Raw genomic sequence first — 19,034 nt, forward strand, 5'->3', positions numbered from 1 at the left:
CTGTATGCCTTAAATTTGGATATTTTATTTCTCATAATGTAATTTATAAATGTGTATGGACTGTTTATGAAGGATATGGGGATAATCTATCTTGATAAGCTATCTGTATTTGACTTAATGTGTATGCACAGGTTATAAGCTTCAGGTCACATTGGAATAATGTGCTGGATGGCTGAATACTATCCAATCCATGTTTCTGCAAGGTCAGTTAAAGGTTTTGTTCTAAGTTGAGTGATGGTGAAAATGAGAATGAATCACCCTTAAATCTGATTCACATATCAGACTTTCTGTGTTGGTCATTCATATGTGTGTGTGTGTGTGTGTATGTGTGTGTGTGTGTCATAGGCTTCTGCGACAAACATGCAGCTCATTGCTACACAAGGTCTTTATTGTTAATTTGGCTGAGCATTTTCCTATGCCAGTCACTATCCAGAGGAATATTTCATTTGCACATTTTCAAAATACAAAACATTTACAATAATACACAATGACGTATTTACAGTGACCGTTGCCATAGATAGCTGTTACATATTCCAACCGCTAATGCAGCGTGTCGGTGGTTTGGGCCCTATAGTTACAAAGCTGTATTAGGACTTACAGTACAGAACTGATTTACAGAATCATGTCAAATATCTTCTCATGATTATGTGATCGATAAATGTGAACAATTTCTTAAAAAAACACAAATTCAGCATAGTCCTGCTTCTCAAATAGACTAAAGATGAAGTCATCTTTATCATGCATTTTCTAAGAATTCGTAAAATATAACAATAGAAATACCAGCAATGACAACAATAATAAAAATAATAATAACAATAATAATAATATTAAATCACATATACCATTTCAGTTCTAGTGCTGCCTGGAGAGGCAGACGAGTTAACGTGTGTTTGTTAGCATGCATCTTGTCAGAGTTTTCATCTTAAGAGTTCTTCTGAGGGATTTTAACAGTGACTGTCTTTACTTCTGTGTATTCCTGCAAACCGTATTCACCCCTAGGGCGTAGAGGGGAGAAATATTTCACAAACCTTAAAAAACTGTAGGCATGCACAACTCACAGTATCTGTTGGAGTTCTATGTCAATTACAAAATCTTAACAGTGATCCTTAAAAAAAGATCTGGTCATTAATATAAATGTAAAGATTAAACTGATATTTTTAACTGGATGATCATATTTTGGCTGGATATTAAAAAGCATAAATGTTACTCACATTTCCCGCCCATTTCCTGACATCTTAAACCCACCAAAAGGACACTGAGAACTCATTGCATTGTAGCAGTTGACCCTAAAATAAAAATGAAAACATTACCGAAAAAGAAGCAGAAGCGACTTCCATAAAATATTCACCATAATGCGTTTGCAATGCAGCTTTTGTGATATTCAACCTTAGGCTTTCTCTTTTCATGGTAATAGCAAACCTACCAGAAAATGTTAATATTACATTTGGCAATAACTGCCAACAAGTAGAGAGCAAATTTAGTAAATTTACTATCATGACGGTAAATTATGGTATGTATGGTAATTTATGGTAATTCCTGCAGACGCATTGGAGAAGTCTCGGAGACGGGGTGTCTTACCACACGGTGCCTGCTTGCAGGGCAGTGGCGATAGTGAGCGCTTTGTTGATGTCATTGGTGAAGACTCCAGCCGCCAGTCCGTAGTGCGTGTTGTTAGCTCTTTTAATCACCTCCTCTATGCTTCTAAACTTCATAATTTGCTGCACCGGTCCAAATATCTGAAGGTGGGGAAGAGATTGCACCTCTGTGACATCGGCAATTCTCGTCGTTCTCATCTCATCAGTTCTGGATGGAGGTTCCCAATGACCAGGACACAACAGCGCAAATGACAGTCACATGATTGGCTGCAGGCCAAACTCCCGGTCTCAACCCTCTCTGCACTTAGCTCACCTTGCTACCCGGTGAAGGATAATAATTACAATTACATTTCAGGTATTAAATAATTAAATGATTGATAAAAAGACGGGTTAATTAAATGGTTAACAGACAGAAGGTCTACAGCAGTAAATGGTGTGGATCAAAATGCGGGATCACCCCATGCCTCCACTGCTACTTAGCCATGTGTTGGTATTAAAATTGATTACATAATCAGTAAACAGGGATGAGGGTATAAATTATGTCTGCTTGACACACTCCACCCCCCCGGACTGTGGTTTCTGGTCTCGTCAGAGGAGAAGGCATATTTGCGAGCGGCGTGTGGAGCACCCGTACCTCCTCCTTGGCGATGCGCATGTCGTCTGTGACGTCAGAGAAGACGGTGGGTTGGATGAAGAGGCCCTTCTGCCCCCAGGCGGCCCCCCCGCACTCCAGCTTTGCCCCCTCCTTCTTCCCGCTGTCGATGAGCTCCAGGATTTTGTCAAACTGCTTTTTGTCGATCTGAAAAGAGTGATCACAACTTTTTATACACGCTAGCATTTTCCATGCAGGTGTACCTCTGTTAGCAAAGTTCCTTGATAAAGAAGTGCCACCTCTCTTAATAATTTTTAAAAATTGTTAATTAATAAATATATAAACTAAATATAAATTAATATTGTTTTTGAGAACTCACTGGAAGTCATTCAATACCCTGAAAATGCATGCAATATTATTATATCATAACCACATAAATATTCATGTAAAATATCTCTTTTTAATGACAAAAGTATATAACAATGTCCCTAAATTCAGCCATTCCAACCACCTCCACAGCCACAGAGGGCAAGCTGTCCCTTCTCTACCAGTTGCTTTCCCTTGTGGGATAACTCATGTGGAAATTAAATATATTGTAATATACTGAGAAATATGTTGGTTAGCCCAAGAATATTTTGAAAAGATTGGTCTTAAAATATATTCTCAATAAATAATTTTCTGTATGAGAACAGAAGAATCACCAGCTGCTATAGAAACAGTGAATACAATGCTTTCCTTGAACAGTCAAATGACTGTAGACGCAAGGCGGCCATGTTGTATATGATCCGATGAGAACCTTTGTTCACTTTGTTTGTTTTTCAGCATAAGCCAATGCCTGGCACACACAGCAATGTGAATGAGAAAATGGCTGCATTACAGCAATAATAAGGGCTCTGGAATGCATGTTTACACAAAGACGTGGGCACCTACAGTGTAACAAACATCTCACTGTATAAAACAACAGAAAACACATGGGAAACAAAAAGCTGAAAATATATAGCTGGAAATAACTTTATTCCGACTAAAATGTGGGTCTGCATCTATGGCAAGAGCTTTCCTGCCTTTAACACATCAGGTAGCACGAGGTAGTTTTCCCTTGGAATACTTTTTATTAGCCACCTTCAAAAGTGTAATTGTGTGTCTGTTGTTGTCAGACATTATTAATGACTGGGTATGTATGAATGCAGCTTGCTATCCCTTTATAACTTATTAACCATGGGAGAAATTACCCTGGCAGAAGGACAAACACACAGGGGACTCCCCTTGAAGTACAATGGGTTGACATGTACAGCGTTATATTCAGGAGGAAACATTTCAGTCAGTCTCCTTAGTCTGTACACCACGATCAGTTCCTGCACCATATCATCTGCACCAAAGCAAACAACCCTCCTCTTACCTGTGGGCCCTGGTCCACTCCGGGGATCAATGGGTTTCCCAGAACCCTCTTGCGGGCCTTTTCCACACTCCTGAGGACAAACTCCTCGTAGATGGACTCTTCCACAAAGACCCTGGACCCCGCCAGGCAGCACTGGCCCTGGTTGAAGAACAGTCCGTGGTGTGCCTGTTCCACCGCGTGCTCCACTGTGACAGGCACAGGTAAAAAAAAACACACCAAGTGATAATTCTGGCCACCAGGGGGTGCACTTGGTTATTTTAAAGAAAAGATACCTGCAGCGTCTCGTGGTGAAAACTCACAGTCGCAGTCCGCAAAGACAATGTTGGGATTCTTGCCCCCGAGTTCCAGAGTGACACGTTTGAGGTTGCTGTTGCCCGCTGCCTTTTTAATGAGTTTTCCAACCTACAGCCGGGCCACAGAGCATAGAAATAATGATGTCATGTCAAATGACTTAAAATCTGCTTTATCTGAGATCAGGTGAGATTCCTGTATAGTCCTTGAAGAAGGATATTTACTTTAATAAAGTGATGTGTACTGCTATCCAGTACACAGACAACAACTGAGTTTCAACTACCCTGTGCTAAGTGAGTAAATACCATCTGCTGTATTAGTAACAATGTGTACACACACACACACACACACAAACCACACAAACTAAAACTCAAATAGATCATTAAACACAATACCATTTGAAGGTGAGAACAGACTACTGTTTCTGCCTCGGTTGTTTAATCAGTAACTGTCAGCCTGCAGTTCACCAGCTCTAGTATGTGTGGTTTCACTCAGACACAGCACATTCATACAGCCACAATGAGAAGGATAAAATGTGCAAAGAGCCTGTACCGCGGTCGACCCAGTGAACGCCACTTTGTCGATGTCCATGTGGTGGGCGATGGCGTGCCCAGCCGTGGGTCCATACCCCGGTACAATGTTCACCACCCCGGGGGGGAATCCAGCCTGCATTTCGACAGGATGGTTCAAATGTCACAGTGTCACACAAACTCTGCACCCTCTTTCTGCCACCTTTATGACCTCCAGTCATTCAATTACCTGAACGATCAGGGGTGCAACCACACATCACACCCTAGGAGAGGTTGGTGGGTTTTAGAATTGTGGTCATGTTTTCTGGCCCCGTGACAGGACCTCCCTGGGATGGTCCCGTTGAGGTGAGCGTCTGGTCGGCCCACTCACCTCTTTGATGAGTGTGGCCATGTGCAGTGCAGTCAGTGGTGTCTGTTCGGCTGGTTTGATGGCCACTGTGTTCCCACAGCACAGCGCAGGAGCGATCTTCCAAGCAAACATCATCAGCGGGAAGTTCCACTGCGAATGGCAGAGAGGGATGGCAAGAGGAGGAATATCAGTACGGGGACAGTGAATAAGACCAGCCCTGTATTTATGAAAACTCTCTTCAGCTACACCATGAACCTTGGACACACACACATACACACACACACACACACACACACAAGCATGTGCACGTGCACAAGCACATGCACACACACACACATTAAAAGACAACGGGTATATCCAAAATCGGATAATCTAAACTCAAGTATTATAATCATTGTCATTAAAAAAAAAAAAGATTTAGCAGAGAGATATCACGCTATTTTCTTTTAAAAGTCTTGCCACTTGTATTGGCAAGGTGAAAGAGTTCCAGTCAAACACAAGCGCTCATTAATGTTCTGCAATCATGGAATAATCACTCATTCCTTCATGAATCTCCTCACTATCAATATGTGTGGAATATCTGTCATATTGGCCAACAGACTTTCACAGGAACTCTAGCAGAGACATAGATGAACAGATTTCTGTGTCTTGTTATAGATGGAAAATCTTTGCTTTCTGGACTTACCGGTATGATCTGACCGCAAACACCAATGGGCTCGTGTCTTGTGAAAGTGAAATACTCGCCATCTGAAGTATGAATAATAACATCCAATAATGACAGACACAAATAATAATGGCAGCCTCTAAGGGTCCCAATCTGTGTCTAGGAGAAATAATGTATTAAATATTAAATAAAATATCTCTCATGTTGTTACAGCAACTATTGAATGTTCAAGGATTTTTGCTTCAGCAATTAGATTCTTGTGAAACTGGAGCACCCTTGAAGATGGTATTACAAGGAAAAGTTTTTGAGATGCCTTCAGAATATTTCGTCTCCTTGCTGTAAAAGAAAACTCAAAAAATGATCTTTGATTTTCTCCATATTTCCATTACTTTTGAAAAACAGGGAAACATTTGACAAGTGTTCATTGCATTTCCTTGACTCTCCTGAGGAACATATTCCCAAAAAAGCTGAGGTGTAGGCAAGCTATTGTAAGCATGGTCAGTGTGTACAAGTAAGTAAGTATAATCATCCTCAATAATGCCACGCACTCACAGTAATGCTATTCAATCACAGTAATCATTGCAATTCACAGAAATGCAACACATACACAGTAATCACACTCACTCACAGTAATGCCAGTAATCATACTCACCCACAGGGATAGTCTTGCCCTGAATCTTGTCAGCCCAGCCTCCATAGTAACGCAGGGTATTAATTGTCCCCTTCAAGTCCACAAAGTATGCCATGAGAAACAGCTTTCCAGAGTCAATGGATTCTAAAGTCTGATGTGTTAGAGGAAAAAAAAGAAGAAAAATACTAATCAAAACTAAAGCAACATTAGAAACAAGCCCCTTGCATCTGAAATTCATTTGAAATAATGTGTGCTGAACATTCTCAAAATACAGGTGTACAGTAGGGTTTCATAACCCTACTGGTGGCTAAAGAAAGAAAAAAAATGTCCATGTAAATACAGTACCAGTCAAAAGTTTGAACTCATCTGATTAAGATAATGGGAAACATGCATTCAAAGACATGTTGACTCAAAAACTTATGCTGAAATGCTTGAAATTAGTTTTTAGACAAGTATAAATAGTGAAGTTGATGCCTGTGTATGAATTTCTTAAAAAAACTACTTTGAAGAGTCTGAAATACACAACAGTTTTGAATTGTTTATCACTTTTTGTCATTGCATAATTCCATTTGCGTTATTTCATGGTGTTGATATCTTTGCTATTATTCTAAAAAGTGAAAAATAGTAAAAATTAAGAACAACCCTTCTATGAGTGGGTGTGTCCAGACCTTTGTCTGGTACTGTATAATATGTTATTACTGCGCTGCAAATCAGCGCACACAGACAGCTCTGCAACCGTTGGGGCTCGCAACCCGCCATTCCTCACAGCTAATTTCAGGCGGTCCCGCTCCACCAGGTCCGCAAGCTTGTTCAGCAGACGGCCTCTCTCGGACGCGTCCATTCGTCGCCATGGCGACCCCAGCTGGAAGGCGTCCCTGGCGCACCTTACAGCTTTGTCAATATCCTCCTTTGAAAAAAAAAAAAAGCGCGAACGTCAGGTGAGAATCACGTTAACAGACTGCGGTGAGACAAAATTTACGGTGCTGTAATTTTTAAACTGTCATATTAGAGCCGAATGTACACAGCTACAAGCCTATGACCTGCCAGATTTACTCCTGCCAAACCACATCTTATCTCTTGCTTAAGTCCACATTCTTTTCAGGTGCGCTGTATAATTTATTGTTGGACTCAGTTTTATACGATTATAAGCAGCTACAACTGAATACACGCATTATTATAGTAGCTGTGAGGCTACTATAACACTACTAACGATGGCTGTGATAATTTTGCCATACAGTTGAATCACTGGATTTGCTGAGAAACTAAAAAAACATTGTTGTTTTTTTATGTCAAAAGTGATTCGCTGGTCTGTGCAGGAGACCTGGCTGGAAACGCAGGTGTGAAAGCCGTCGTAAACGCGTTGGCTTCGCGCTTTCATGTGCCGCGACGTGTGCGCTGAGGCGTGTGCTCCGTCAACCAACGGGGACATCTGTTTCCTACCGCTCTGAAAGAATCGCGGAGCGAACAGCGTCTCTGATTACTAATTCACTCGTTCCACTTGGACTGATTGAAATAAGAAAAACACTCAGGAGTTTCGACCTGACAAAGCCGCTTTTCCTTCCAGCGCCTACGGTTTCGGAGCGTTCACGGGTTGAGCGCATTTACAGTCAACACTCTTTCTCTCACGGCCAACGATTGTCATTCGCACCCTCTTTTGCGTCAGCGCGACTTTCCCGATAAGAACGATTATCACACTCTACCGTATCAACACATGCCCTGTTCTATGGGTTTGAGTCTAATGATGACAGTTGTGACTACGGATGCAAACTGAAAACGCAGTAGGCCTAAACAATGAGGTGTTTCTCTTTTTTCACCTACAACTGAATATTGGTTGTCTTATTCTTCCATGAAATATCCTTTTTTTTTTTTTACAGATCTTAAATAGTTTAAGTTGTTATAACACGGTTACAACATAGCAGTCAGCGAAAAGACACGTCACTCTGCACTGGTGGGAGGTTTGGAGGTCGTTAGAAGGCCGCATATAAGTCACACTGAAATATGCTGAATATGCAGAATATGTTGGAATATTACCAAATTTTCCTGGAAGAATTCAGTAAAATAAATCTGATGAAATGAGAATATTACCTCATAGTTTTCCAGGGTGGCTCAGTGCAGTCAGAGAGAATGACTAATTAGACAGAGATTACATAGACTGAATAGTTTACAGACTGACTGACTGACTACCTAGTTTGTTGACTGATAAATTGAGTTTCATTTCTCTAACCCCAGCGTATGTAAAAAAAAAAAAAAAAAAAAAACACAATCTTATCTTTAAGGGTGTCTAATAACTAATTAAAAATGTACTATAATATACTGACTGACAGGTTAATTTATATATTGACTGACCAGGTGACAAACTGACACACAGTTTAGTGAACTGATTGACTGGTTGGTTGATTAATCATTTGATCAGCTCACCTGGACCCCTTCCTCCACCTCGCAGAGGAGCTCTCCGCTGGCTGGGTTGTATACAGGTATCTTTCTCCCACAGCTGGACTCGTGCCACTCATTGTTGATAAATATCTGAAAAACGCCTCGCCCAAGAAAAAGGGGCCACATTCAGTCAACAGCGCAGTAACATCTTCCAGAGACAACTATGAAGAAAACTGGCAATTACAGGGAAAGCTTTTGTTGGCCATACAATATAAAATAATAATTTTGCCCTAGAGGGACCATCTGCTACATGTGTGCTTGGTATCTTATGCCGAGTTATAATTTTTCATTTTTGCTGAAACAATTCATGCGATACTTTACATTGTGTTATTTACCTTTAATTCTCGAATAACGTTGAGTCTTTGGCAGATAATGTAGATGTTTTCTTTCAAGCATTAAATGGATTATCATTAACTTTAAAGATAATAGCACAGTTTACTGGCACCTCTTTAAAACACATTGAACATTTTACTGAAAAGCCATGATAAGACATGCTGTAATGACCTTTAGAATGTCTTGCACCTCACTCCACCCTTCCAGACCTCCAGTCTGGTAAAATCTGATAAAAAGGACTTAACTTTGCATTTGTGCAGATAGTATAACTAACACACAGTTCAGTGTACAGTTTCCCATTCAATTTCACAGCCTCGGTTCAGAACTGGAAGTTACTCCCCTCAAGTTACTGTGCATTGCACTACGATTGTGATCGCTGTCAGTGTAAATTGTTACCACAGTCTTCAGGGTATAATTACTCATTACGAAACAAAATCATGAATCAACTTCTTCCACATTTTCTTCTTAAGCGTTTGCTATGTTAAAAAAAAAAAAAAAAAAAAAACAGTGTTGCAGTGTACTGGTGAAACCTCATCTGGTCTTTGTCTGTAACATTTGCATATATCTCTCAGGGCCTTCTGTGAGCTGCATGGACACTGGCAGAAGAAATGGAGTCATTACACTTTGTAGCCCTGGCATCTCTGAATCTCACAGCAATTGTTGCTTTGGTCTTTGTTTTTGTGTAACAAGCCATATGGTCTGGGGGAAGCTCAGGTATTTGCTATTTAGCATTGCAATATGTTACCACATATTTTTACCATATTACTACTCCGATATCCTGAGTTGCAAAGTACATTAAAGCAAGAAAAAATACACGATGTTGAAGAACAATACAGGATATTTCACCAACCAGGGAACTTACATCATAATCTAGTATACTCTAATGGAAAACTAGGTGTAATTAACTTTCCATGAAGTCTTAATTAATGACACTACCTCTGATTTTATTAGCACGAACTGCAGGTTCCACATACACACAGATATATTTGTAATGACGCTTACATAACCCACCTTTCCAAGAAAACCAACAAATAAAAATACTAAAGAAAGCCATAATAGGGGGCTTTTCTTTGCATTTTTTCCTGATATTCAACAAAGGAAGTGTTCCTATTCTTTCAAAATAAAGCGGTGACAGTCTTTGATTAAATCAGCAAACTGTTTGGATGAAAATGACAAAATGATATTTTTGCCAAAAGCAATTATTAGAGATGTGCAACCCCTTGGGTGTGCCCATGACATTATTTCAGACACAGAGTATAAATTATACCACAATGGGCATATGTTATTATATTCTGTTTTCACCCTCTTTCAACCTTAATTATGAAAACAAATTAAAGCATGCATCCCATTATTAGGGATTACAAAAGTGTTTTCAGGATGTGATGGCACGAGTAACATTTATTTTAAATTATGGAAATCAGAAAGCGATGGCCATGGTTATACTATAGCATCTGAACAGACTCCTATATTCTTACTACTGCACATTGTTTTTTCTTTGTTTTACATCTCTGAATTATGAATTTGAAAGGCATAACTGTATGTAGTATTTCTGAATATTCTACAAAATTTGTGAAAAAGCACTGGGCTTTTTTAAAAATATATTTTTTGGAGATGTATTTTATTTAAAATCCTTCCACTTCATTACCTGCAGCTTCATATAATAGAAAATAACAGTCCGTAAAATCCTTTCCTTAATAATCACATAACAAATATTTATCATTTCCTTGGTTGCTCGGAAATGGGTTTTTTAAGTTTGTGAGAATATAACAGGCACTCCCTAAAGCCAGTTTAATACCAGCATGACATTTCATTTGTATGACATTTAGAAAATCCAGTTAAGACCAAATAAGCCTAATCACTACATTTTAATTCTTCCATAGATCTGTCTTTTCAGAGTACTGTTTGGGTGATTTTTATATAATGCACAGGTTAATTCCTGTTGGAAAAAACACACTTCTGGCCTTACCCCAGTGCCAACTGTTGTTTACAATAAATCTCTTCAGAACAGGAACTGCCTGTGCTACTCCCAGAACCATAAAGCAATCAATGATTATCTCATTTACCTGCTGAGGATTTGAAAATAAATACATACATGAATACAACCTCAGAACAGTAAATACCACTCCTTAACGAAGACAAAAAAAAGTCTTTAAGAACCAGTTTGACACAATGTCGTGGATCCATGTTGGAGACACATTAAACAGGCAGGAAAAACATATATAAATTGACATGCACAAATCTTTGGATGCAAATGCATAGTTGCACAAGGAACAGTGAATGGTTGTACTAGGAACAAGTTCAGCCCTTCTGACATGTAACAGCTACAGTAATGACCATACTTGACATTCACTGGAGAAGCATTCTGCAGCCACTGACCTTGGTGTGTGTAATCTTCAGGTCGGTGACTGGCATTGGCAGCCCGCCATCTGGAGGAGAGGCGGAGCAGTCCGGGTCGTGGTTCTGGCCGTCCTCGCTGCTCATGGTGCGCTGCTGGTTCTCTGAAATGCACAGGTGAAGCTCAAAGTGTCATGCTGGCTCTAATAACCCTCCCTCGCCCCCTGTGCCGCACTTAGGCACTCATTGGAGGATAGGTGGACCAGAGGCGAAATGGTGATTTGCATAGTTACACCTGATTGGATGGTCCTTAACAGACCTGATGGAACTTTGTACCCTTCTATCAGATCTCTTACTTTAGAGAAAAGGGGCAGGGGTGGGACCAACCGGTCAGAAGGGGGTAGAAGGTGGGGGTGGGATCATAAAAGTAGTAAAAGATTATCAGTTTTTGTTTCTTTGCCATATGCACACATGTCCTCATTTATTTTTTACCTGAAAATTGACCACAGCATCTACAGTCCTGGGGCAATAGGACAGAAACACAAATGTGACACACAGACATTGACAAATGAGGCTGTTGAATACTCCATATGGAATGCCCGGTAACACTTATGAAGCTCCCCTGTGAAACAGACCGCTTTTCTCTGTGGTCTCATATTAAATACGTCAATCAAGTAAGACAGTTGTGTCAGGAGATACATCTGTCCTTGTCTAACAATTTACAAGGACACTAGCACAGATAAGCATGCTAGATAAAGTTGAAACAGTTAAGAATAAGTGTGTGTGTGGCCACACATGTGTACACCTTTTTGTGTGGGAGCCTTCATTTGCCCATTTGTACCAAACATCACCTAGCCTGTTACTGTATACAGTCTGAAAGGAAAAAAAAAACATTTGTCACGCGTGAATTGTATTGTCAATTTTTTGCTCCACATTTGTTCTGATGCAGTATGCAGTGGTAAAAAAAAAAAAAAAAGTGCTGTGTCATGCACAAATCCGATCTCAGGCATTCCGTCCGCAGTTCTGTAGCTCTGAGGGTGGATGTTCCGTGGCAGGGAGCCTGCTTCTCCAAACCGTTCCACTCTGGGTTGGCCGCTGCCCAGTCACCTGACCTGACTCTCTCTGCCTTACTGAGGGAAGCTGAAGCAGCTTGGGCTACAGGAGCAGGAAAGTGAAGCACACTCAGGTCGCATGCTGCTAATGCACAGCGAGGGCAAACAAACCAACTCTGACTGACTACACACTCCCAGCTACACTTTGGTGCACAGTGGAAAAAAAGGAATATCTCCGCAAAGAATATACTACAAAGACCAATGCCACAGCACAAGGCAGCAGGTTCCAATTTTCTTTGTAGAATAGAGCGCTTAGGCAAGGCAGGTGTATGATACTGTACTTGTCATTTGGTATGACTGAATTTTTCTTTTCATTCGAGTTGGGAGGGTGGGAATCAGTCTTTACAGAAAATAGTTATATTGAATATTAGATGTCATCTCATTAAAAATGGCAATATATAGCTTCCATAATATGATTAGTGAGATTAGTTTGTTGTCATCATAACAATTGTTACTTCCTATTTATGAAGAAAACACCATGGTAAAATACATCACATAAAATGTGTACTATATAATAAATATACATAATTACTTATAATTAGTTATAGTATAAGTAATGAAAAATTGTGATATTTTACACTGGGTAATATATACATTGTGTGTCTGCATTTCTCAAAATTTATACACATACAAAATCCGCTCATATACATGTATATACATGTATATACATGTTAAAATGCTTTTGGTGGAAAAAAACACCTTTGTGTTCGTACATTTAGTTCTTCTAGATATTGAAACAACAAACCTATAATACCTAAAATACTGCCAAACAATAGCTAAGACACTACCAGTTAAAGAGTCTCAAATGCTTAATGGTCTTCCTTTGGAAATGTTATATCTAAATTATTGCCTTTCTTATTTCCCAAAAGCAAAATTGTTGAAATGCTTAAGACCATCAATTACAATACACTTAAATGTTGAAAAGCAAGCAATTTCTGCCATCTCCAGCATGTGAGTGGAATGGATATTGTGTGATATTTAATTTAATTTAAATTAAAATTTGCTTAAAGTTACACTTTACAAATGGTGCCTTGGACACCATAGAATCAAGTTGGCCAAAAAATCCTGGGAAGTGTTTTTAAGCATGAAAAACATTTCCCTCAAAAGTATTAAATCAGATAAACATATACACACATTTAATCCATTACAGCAAAAAAGCAAACAAAAACAAAACAAAAAAGTGACAAATATAATACATCGAATACTATGCTAAGGCTATGCCACAACAATATCCCTCTCTTTTCAGTTTTCATCTAAAATATGTCTGTGGTTTGTCTTAAAACAATAGACAATGGAATACAACACAGAAATGCTTGTCATATAAAGGCTAGGTTGCAGTCATGCAGCAGTTTGAGCAGAAAACAATAACATCAAAATGTCTGCATAAAATATGGAAACTTGAAACTACTCATCTCAGCATGACAGATACCTCCTCCCTGCCCAGTTAAAATAAATAATCGAAAAAAAACATTTTAGTTTTGCCATGTAGCTCACAAAAAAAGCAACAAAAATGATTTCAAAAACCAAACTCCTTTAGCTGGATAAGGAAGTCCCTTGCAAAATAACAAGGATTTTTTATTATTTTTCCCTTGCAAAATAACAAGGGTTTTTATTATTTTTCAAGAAAAGAGAAACCAGTAAACTAAGACTTGCAGAAAGCTGACTACAGAGATTGTATATATAAAGAATGCATAAGGATCCACCCTTACCTCTGCACGTCGGCTCTGAGCCCCCGTTCGTGTGGTTTTCAACACGGACAGCAGACATGGTCCTGAAGCCTCACAGGAGAACCCTGAAAACACAGACTCAAGTAAAGTCCCCCTCTCTCTCTTCATATATATATATACGCTCTTGGGTAAAGAGTCCACTTCTTACTGCAAGCGAAAGAGAAATCAAGCAAGTTTTTTTTTTTTTTTTTTTTTTTTGCTGGTTTCATTGGGGGCCGACGCTTCGAGCAAATACTTTAATCAGCATTGAATTGGAACCAATTCACAGGATTCACTTAAAAAGGGAGCTTATTGTGCTCTGGCTGCGAGCTACCACGGCCACCGTTCACTCCCCTCACCATGTAATGCGTATTGTCATTTTGACGTGACGACCACTACTCTTTCTCCATCACCTCCCCACCGATCCAATCCACTTATTTTTGCCAAAAGGGAAATTTAAAAAAAGGGATGGTTTTTACACCACATCAGAATTTTGCACGCCGTTTTAAAGACAGTAAAACTTAATAATTGGGAAGATGTTTGCTTTGATAAGGAAACCCCCTACTGGCTCACTGTCTCCCTGAAACAATAAGATCACATAGTTGTGTCTGGTGCCTTCCTATTTTGGGTTGTGCCTGCCTGAAACGCCGCAAAGTCCTTTGAGAATTATCCGTGGGCTTGGACAACATAACCTTTGTGATTAACCCCAGTTAAAAGAATGAAATGCGCCTGTGAGTGATGTTTTGGAATTCTGTGATCTGAAACAAAAGACAGGCCTACTCGTTGGTTGGTTCCCTGTAACTTTGGTCTTCCCTTTGTAGTGGAGTAAAGTTGTTATTTGTTGTAGGTAGCTTGTTTGTTTGTTATTTTTGGCTGTCTTATTTAATTTTGGGAAAAAATATACCCCTGCTGGATGAAAATTGAGCGTATAACTGACAATGAGCACACCGACACACACACACAAAATAAGATAGTAACAACTAGTTAATCTGAAGCCACTTTTCAGTTTTACGCACTTTTACTCCAACATTAAACACTGTAGCTCCATGAAAAAGACTCAAACATTGTGTGTGTGTGTGTGTGTGTGTATGTGTGTGTGTGTGTGTGTGTGTGTGTGTGTGTGTGTAAGAGTGTGTCCGTGCAACAGAGAAGACCCTCCCAGGACTGGATTTTTTTCCTAGTGTCTCCAGCGAGTGTCGTCGTGGTCACTGAACGATACGCCCGGTCTCATGACAGCGCTAATGACATACGAGAAGAGGCCTTGTGTGTCGCCAGTCTTGACGGACAGAACCGGCCCCACCGGGTCAAAGGAGGCGTTATGTCCTGACAGGGGAGGGTGTCGCCTGATTGAGCCTGACCGAACCTGACGGTCCCCTCTGGAAAGACCCAGAGAGACAGAAAGAAAGAATGAGAAACAAGTTTTACAAAGAACAGAAATCAGCTGGCTGTTAATCTACTGTACGACTTGGGATGCCGACATGAAAAGTAAGAGGAAAAAACAAAACAGGAGACATTTAAAGAAACAAAACAGAACTTGTATAGTAATGTATTTTTTCATTGCAAAGCTATCATTAACAGGCAAAGATGCTGTATGTACTATTTTCAAGGTTGTATGCTTAAAGATGCAGTGGACTTGCCTCTGTCTCACTCTTGTGTGAAATTATTTTGTCATCACATCATACAGGCTAATATTACTTCACTATCATTCATTTGCTGGCAGATTTTCTTATACTTGCTGGCATATATATTACCCAATATCCAAGTATGCTGCCAAATATTCTCCAGGAGGAATTGACCTGCACATGGTAAGGTAAATGCCTTAATAAATGCCTTGCTCAAGGGTACAATACAAAGTTTCCTGCCTGCAATTCTAAGAAAGAGGCACAGATCAGGGCTTTCCAGCCTCAGCTTGCAAAACTATGGCTGCCTTCCAGAAGCCACTGAGGCCCGTCTAGAAAGCCTCTCTAATACCCCGTCTTCATTAGTGTTGAACAGGGACTGCAAAAGGGTTCTCTGTTCGGCACAACGTGCGTCTCAACCATAGGACCCAGGACGAAGGACACGGGACTTACCGCGCAGTGAAATGACCGTACAGAAATGCCTGCCAACAGCACTGGCAGCAGCCCACAGAGTGAACCATAAACACGGAGAGCTAGGAAATATATCCCCGTGATCATGCTTTCACAGATAAAAAAAAGCTACCGTTCACTGCACATCAGCGTGACGGATTGGGAAATGGTGGAAAGAAAAACCCAACGTACACATGACTAACCCCTCAAGAAGGAAGTGTCAGCGGTTGTGTTGCAAAAAGACAGAACAAAAGCAGGGACACACCCATTTCATACAATCCACACATGGATGTGTGGATGCAGCTTGGGTTTCGCAAGAGTGTGACCTCAGGGTTTGTCTTCCTTTGCGTACTCGTGTTTCTTTTTTGCAGGAGAAATATACAACTGAATATGGCGATTGACTATGATGACATTTAGTTGTGCCAGGTATGGAGTAAGCCCTTCGCCAGCTCTGGCCGTGGTCTTGCGTCTCAGGGAAACAGTATAAGTCACAGGGCCGGAAATTTCACAGAACGTTCCATCTCAGCAAGACCGCATGATAGTGGAGATGCATGCGAACCAAAACATTTTCTGAATTTCACGGTCGGGCGCTCTGGTGTAAAAAGGGTACAAGATCATAAAAACAGAACTGCGCATGTTCAAACACAGAAGACAAAGAAGTCCTCTCATGGCCCTCAGAAAAAAAGTGCTGCAGGACAAAGAACCTGGCTGGCAAGCAGGTTACGGGCTTTCCCTGACCAGTGCCTGCCATGGTCACTAAGGATCTCAAGAGAGGAGCTGTGGGCCCACCGGGCGTTTCGCCAACCTCTGGCTCAATGGTCTTGACTGGGGTAGAAGCACTTGATCAAATGTAATTTTCTATCAGATGTTTTTATTCTAAAAGTCCCAGGCAACATGGAATGCAAACGCACAGAACTCTCATGAATGGGTGGAGTTATTATCCTCACAATCACTGACAAGTGAAAGACCCTCGCCATCCTGTTACCACTTTTTGAGGGAATGGCCATTCTGGTAATTCAATACCTGTGCAGAGTCCACACTGGGAGAACCCAAAATAGGAAAGAGTGAAAGTCAGGTGAGAAGGATGACCTGAGACTCCAAAGGAGACTGGCTTCATTCCTCTTTTCTGGAAAAAGAAGTCCAGGACAGGCCTCACTGCACAAAGATGGCAAGAGACCAGTGCCCACCAGGGGTGTGAGTCATATGAGTTCAGCAGGGCTAATTGTTCCAGTTATTTCCTCCAATCTGAAAAAAAAAAACAGTCACGTGTTGAAGTTGCCCCTTTGCGCCTACCTGGACTTGACTGCAATAGCAAGTGTGTCTGAGACAAACCACAGTTCACCTGCACAGACATATCTAATGCTATCAGGTATTTTTTACTGCACAATAGAAATGGGAGATGTGAACTGCTGTGGACAAAACTTCGATATATCTGCTCATCAGAGCTTCCACAAATGGTATTAAGCAGGTTGTGGCATGGCCAGGCCTAAATTATGAATATTCTCTCAGACTCCAGTGAGCCTTGAGGTAAACTATCCCTTCCCATATCAACTGAAAATAAAGTGGTTAGTGCAAGGTATGAAAAAAGGTAATATTGCCTAATATTTCAGGTAGCATTGTATCATTGACTTGATAACTATAAATGTTAACAGGATTAGTTTGAGTGAACTGTCCCCTAATTCAAGTAATGATCCAACACCCTTCAAGAGATGTGACATGCAAGACTGTGTGAGTGCTTCTGTATTCTGGGGTCCTTGCATAGTTGTTTTTAGATTCACCAGGATCACTAAGACTGTTCAGAATGTTTACCAAACAAAATTATCCACAATTCTACCATCTCTGCTATCAGCATAATAGCTTTTTAGTATAATAGCGCAACTTAACTTCAAAGCAGCTTCCAAGTTCTCTTCAATGTTGTATTGCCGTCTAAAAGCCCATCAATCTGACCATGACGGCTAACTTGTTAACCGGCTCTGGGCCGAGTGGAAGCGCAAGCTTAAGCGTTTCCCACAGCTGCGCCTGCCACTTCCTGTCACTCTCAGAGCGCCCTGTCAGACACTGTGAGCTGAGGACAGTCATTGTGACCGTCTGAAACACTTCTCAGCCCCTTATCTCCTTATGAATCGAGGCACTGTGTCTGTCCCCCTCCCTCCCCACATTTACACAGCCTTCAAAAGTGTGATGAGCCTCGGTCCTGAAGAAAAGGACCTAAAGCTCTCCACTGCTGGTGTGTGTGTGTGCGCGTGTGCATGTGTGTATGTGTGTGTGTGTGTGTGTGTGTGTGTGTGTGTGTGTGGGTGTGTGTGTACATGTGTGCGCGCATGTGTGTGAGGGAGCAGGGTGTACTATGTTGTTCTGGCTGCCTCCCTCAGATCTCTACATGATTTAAGCAATACAGTATTTCAATCCTAACATTTTTTAAAAATGGAGTCCCTTACAATGGCATGCTGTCCCATTGTGCTACAGTTCGAGAATTATTGTGAATTAAACTAATGCAGTACTTATCAGTCTTCTCCATAGACAAAAGGTGCAAGAACTGGTATGCACGTAGATGAGTACCATCTGATATGAACTACTATTTCTTTCCCCTGACTGCATAACTTAATATTGTCTCATAGAAGTTCATGCATGTTGCTGCTCTCCTGTTATACATATTACAGTTAGTCTGTTTCACCATTCTTAAGTACTGTTAAGAATTTCTTAGGAAATTCTTTCCTACTGAATTTGTCCACCCAGTGCCAGCCAGAAGCAGATGGCTCCCCCTCTGACCTGGGTTCTGCTCAAGGTTTCTTCCTATTAGTCAGGGAGTTTTTCCTTGCCATTGTCGCCTTTGGCTTGCTCTGAGGGGGTATCAGGCCTGGAATACCGATGTAAAGCTGCTTTGTGACAACTCATGTTGTAAAAAGTGCTAAATAAATAAAACTGAATTGAACTGAATTGAATCAAATTGAATTAGTCTTCTGACAAAGAAGCCTTTGTTTAGTCAGAGAGGTTCTTAT

General features: G+C 40.6%; 1 protein-coding gene across 1 annotated transcript; it reads right to left on the minus strand.

Moving 5' to 3' along the window:
- Window positions 1-906: 906 nt before the first annotated feature.
- On the minus strand, window positions 907-14,063 carry LOC118776226 (retinal dehydrogenase 1-like). Its single transcript, XM_036526354.1, has 14 exons — window positions 13,970-14,063; window positions 11,191-11,312; window positions 8,467-8,571; window positions 6,815-6,955; window positions 6,070-6,199; window positions 5,439-5,500; window positions 4,775-4,903; window positions 4,427-4,540; window positions 3,883-3,985; window positions 3,584-3,768; window positions 2,230-2,394; window positions 1,579-1,736; window positions 1,212-1,286; window positions 907-995 (listed from the first exon to the last, which is right to left on the minus strand). The coding sequence occupies exons 1-14, from the start codon at window positions 14,025-14,027 to the stop codon at window positions 923-925; spliced, it is 1,620 nt and encodes a 539-aa protein (XP_036382247.1). The 5' UTR covers window positions 14,028-14,063; the 3' UTR covers window positions 907-922.
- Between the last annotated feature and the right edge of the window lie 4,971 nt (window positions 14,064-19,034).

This window comes from Megalops cyprinoides, chromosome 4 (genome assembly GCF_013368585.1).
Source record: "Megalops cyprinoides isolate fMegCyp1 chromosome 4, fMegCyp1.pri, whole genome shotgun sequence".
NCBI lineage: Eukaryota > Metazoa > Chordata > Actinopteri > Elopiformes > Megalopidae > Megalops > Megalops cyprinoides.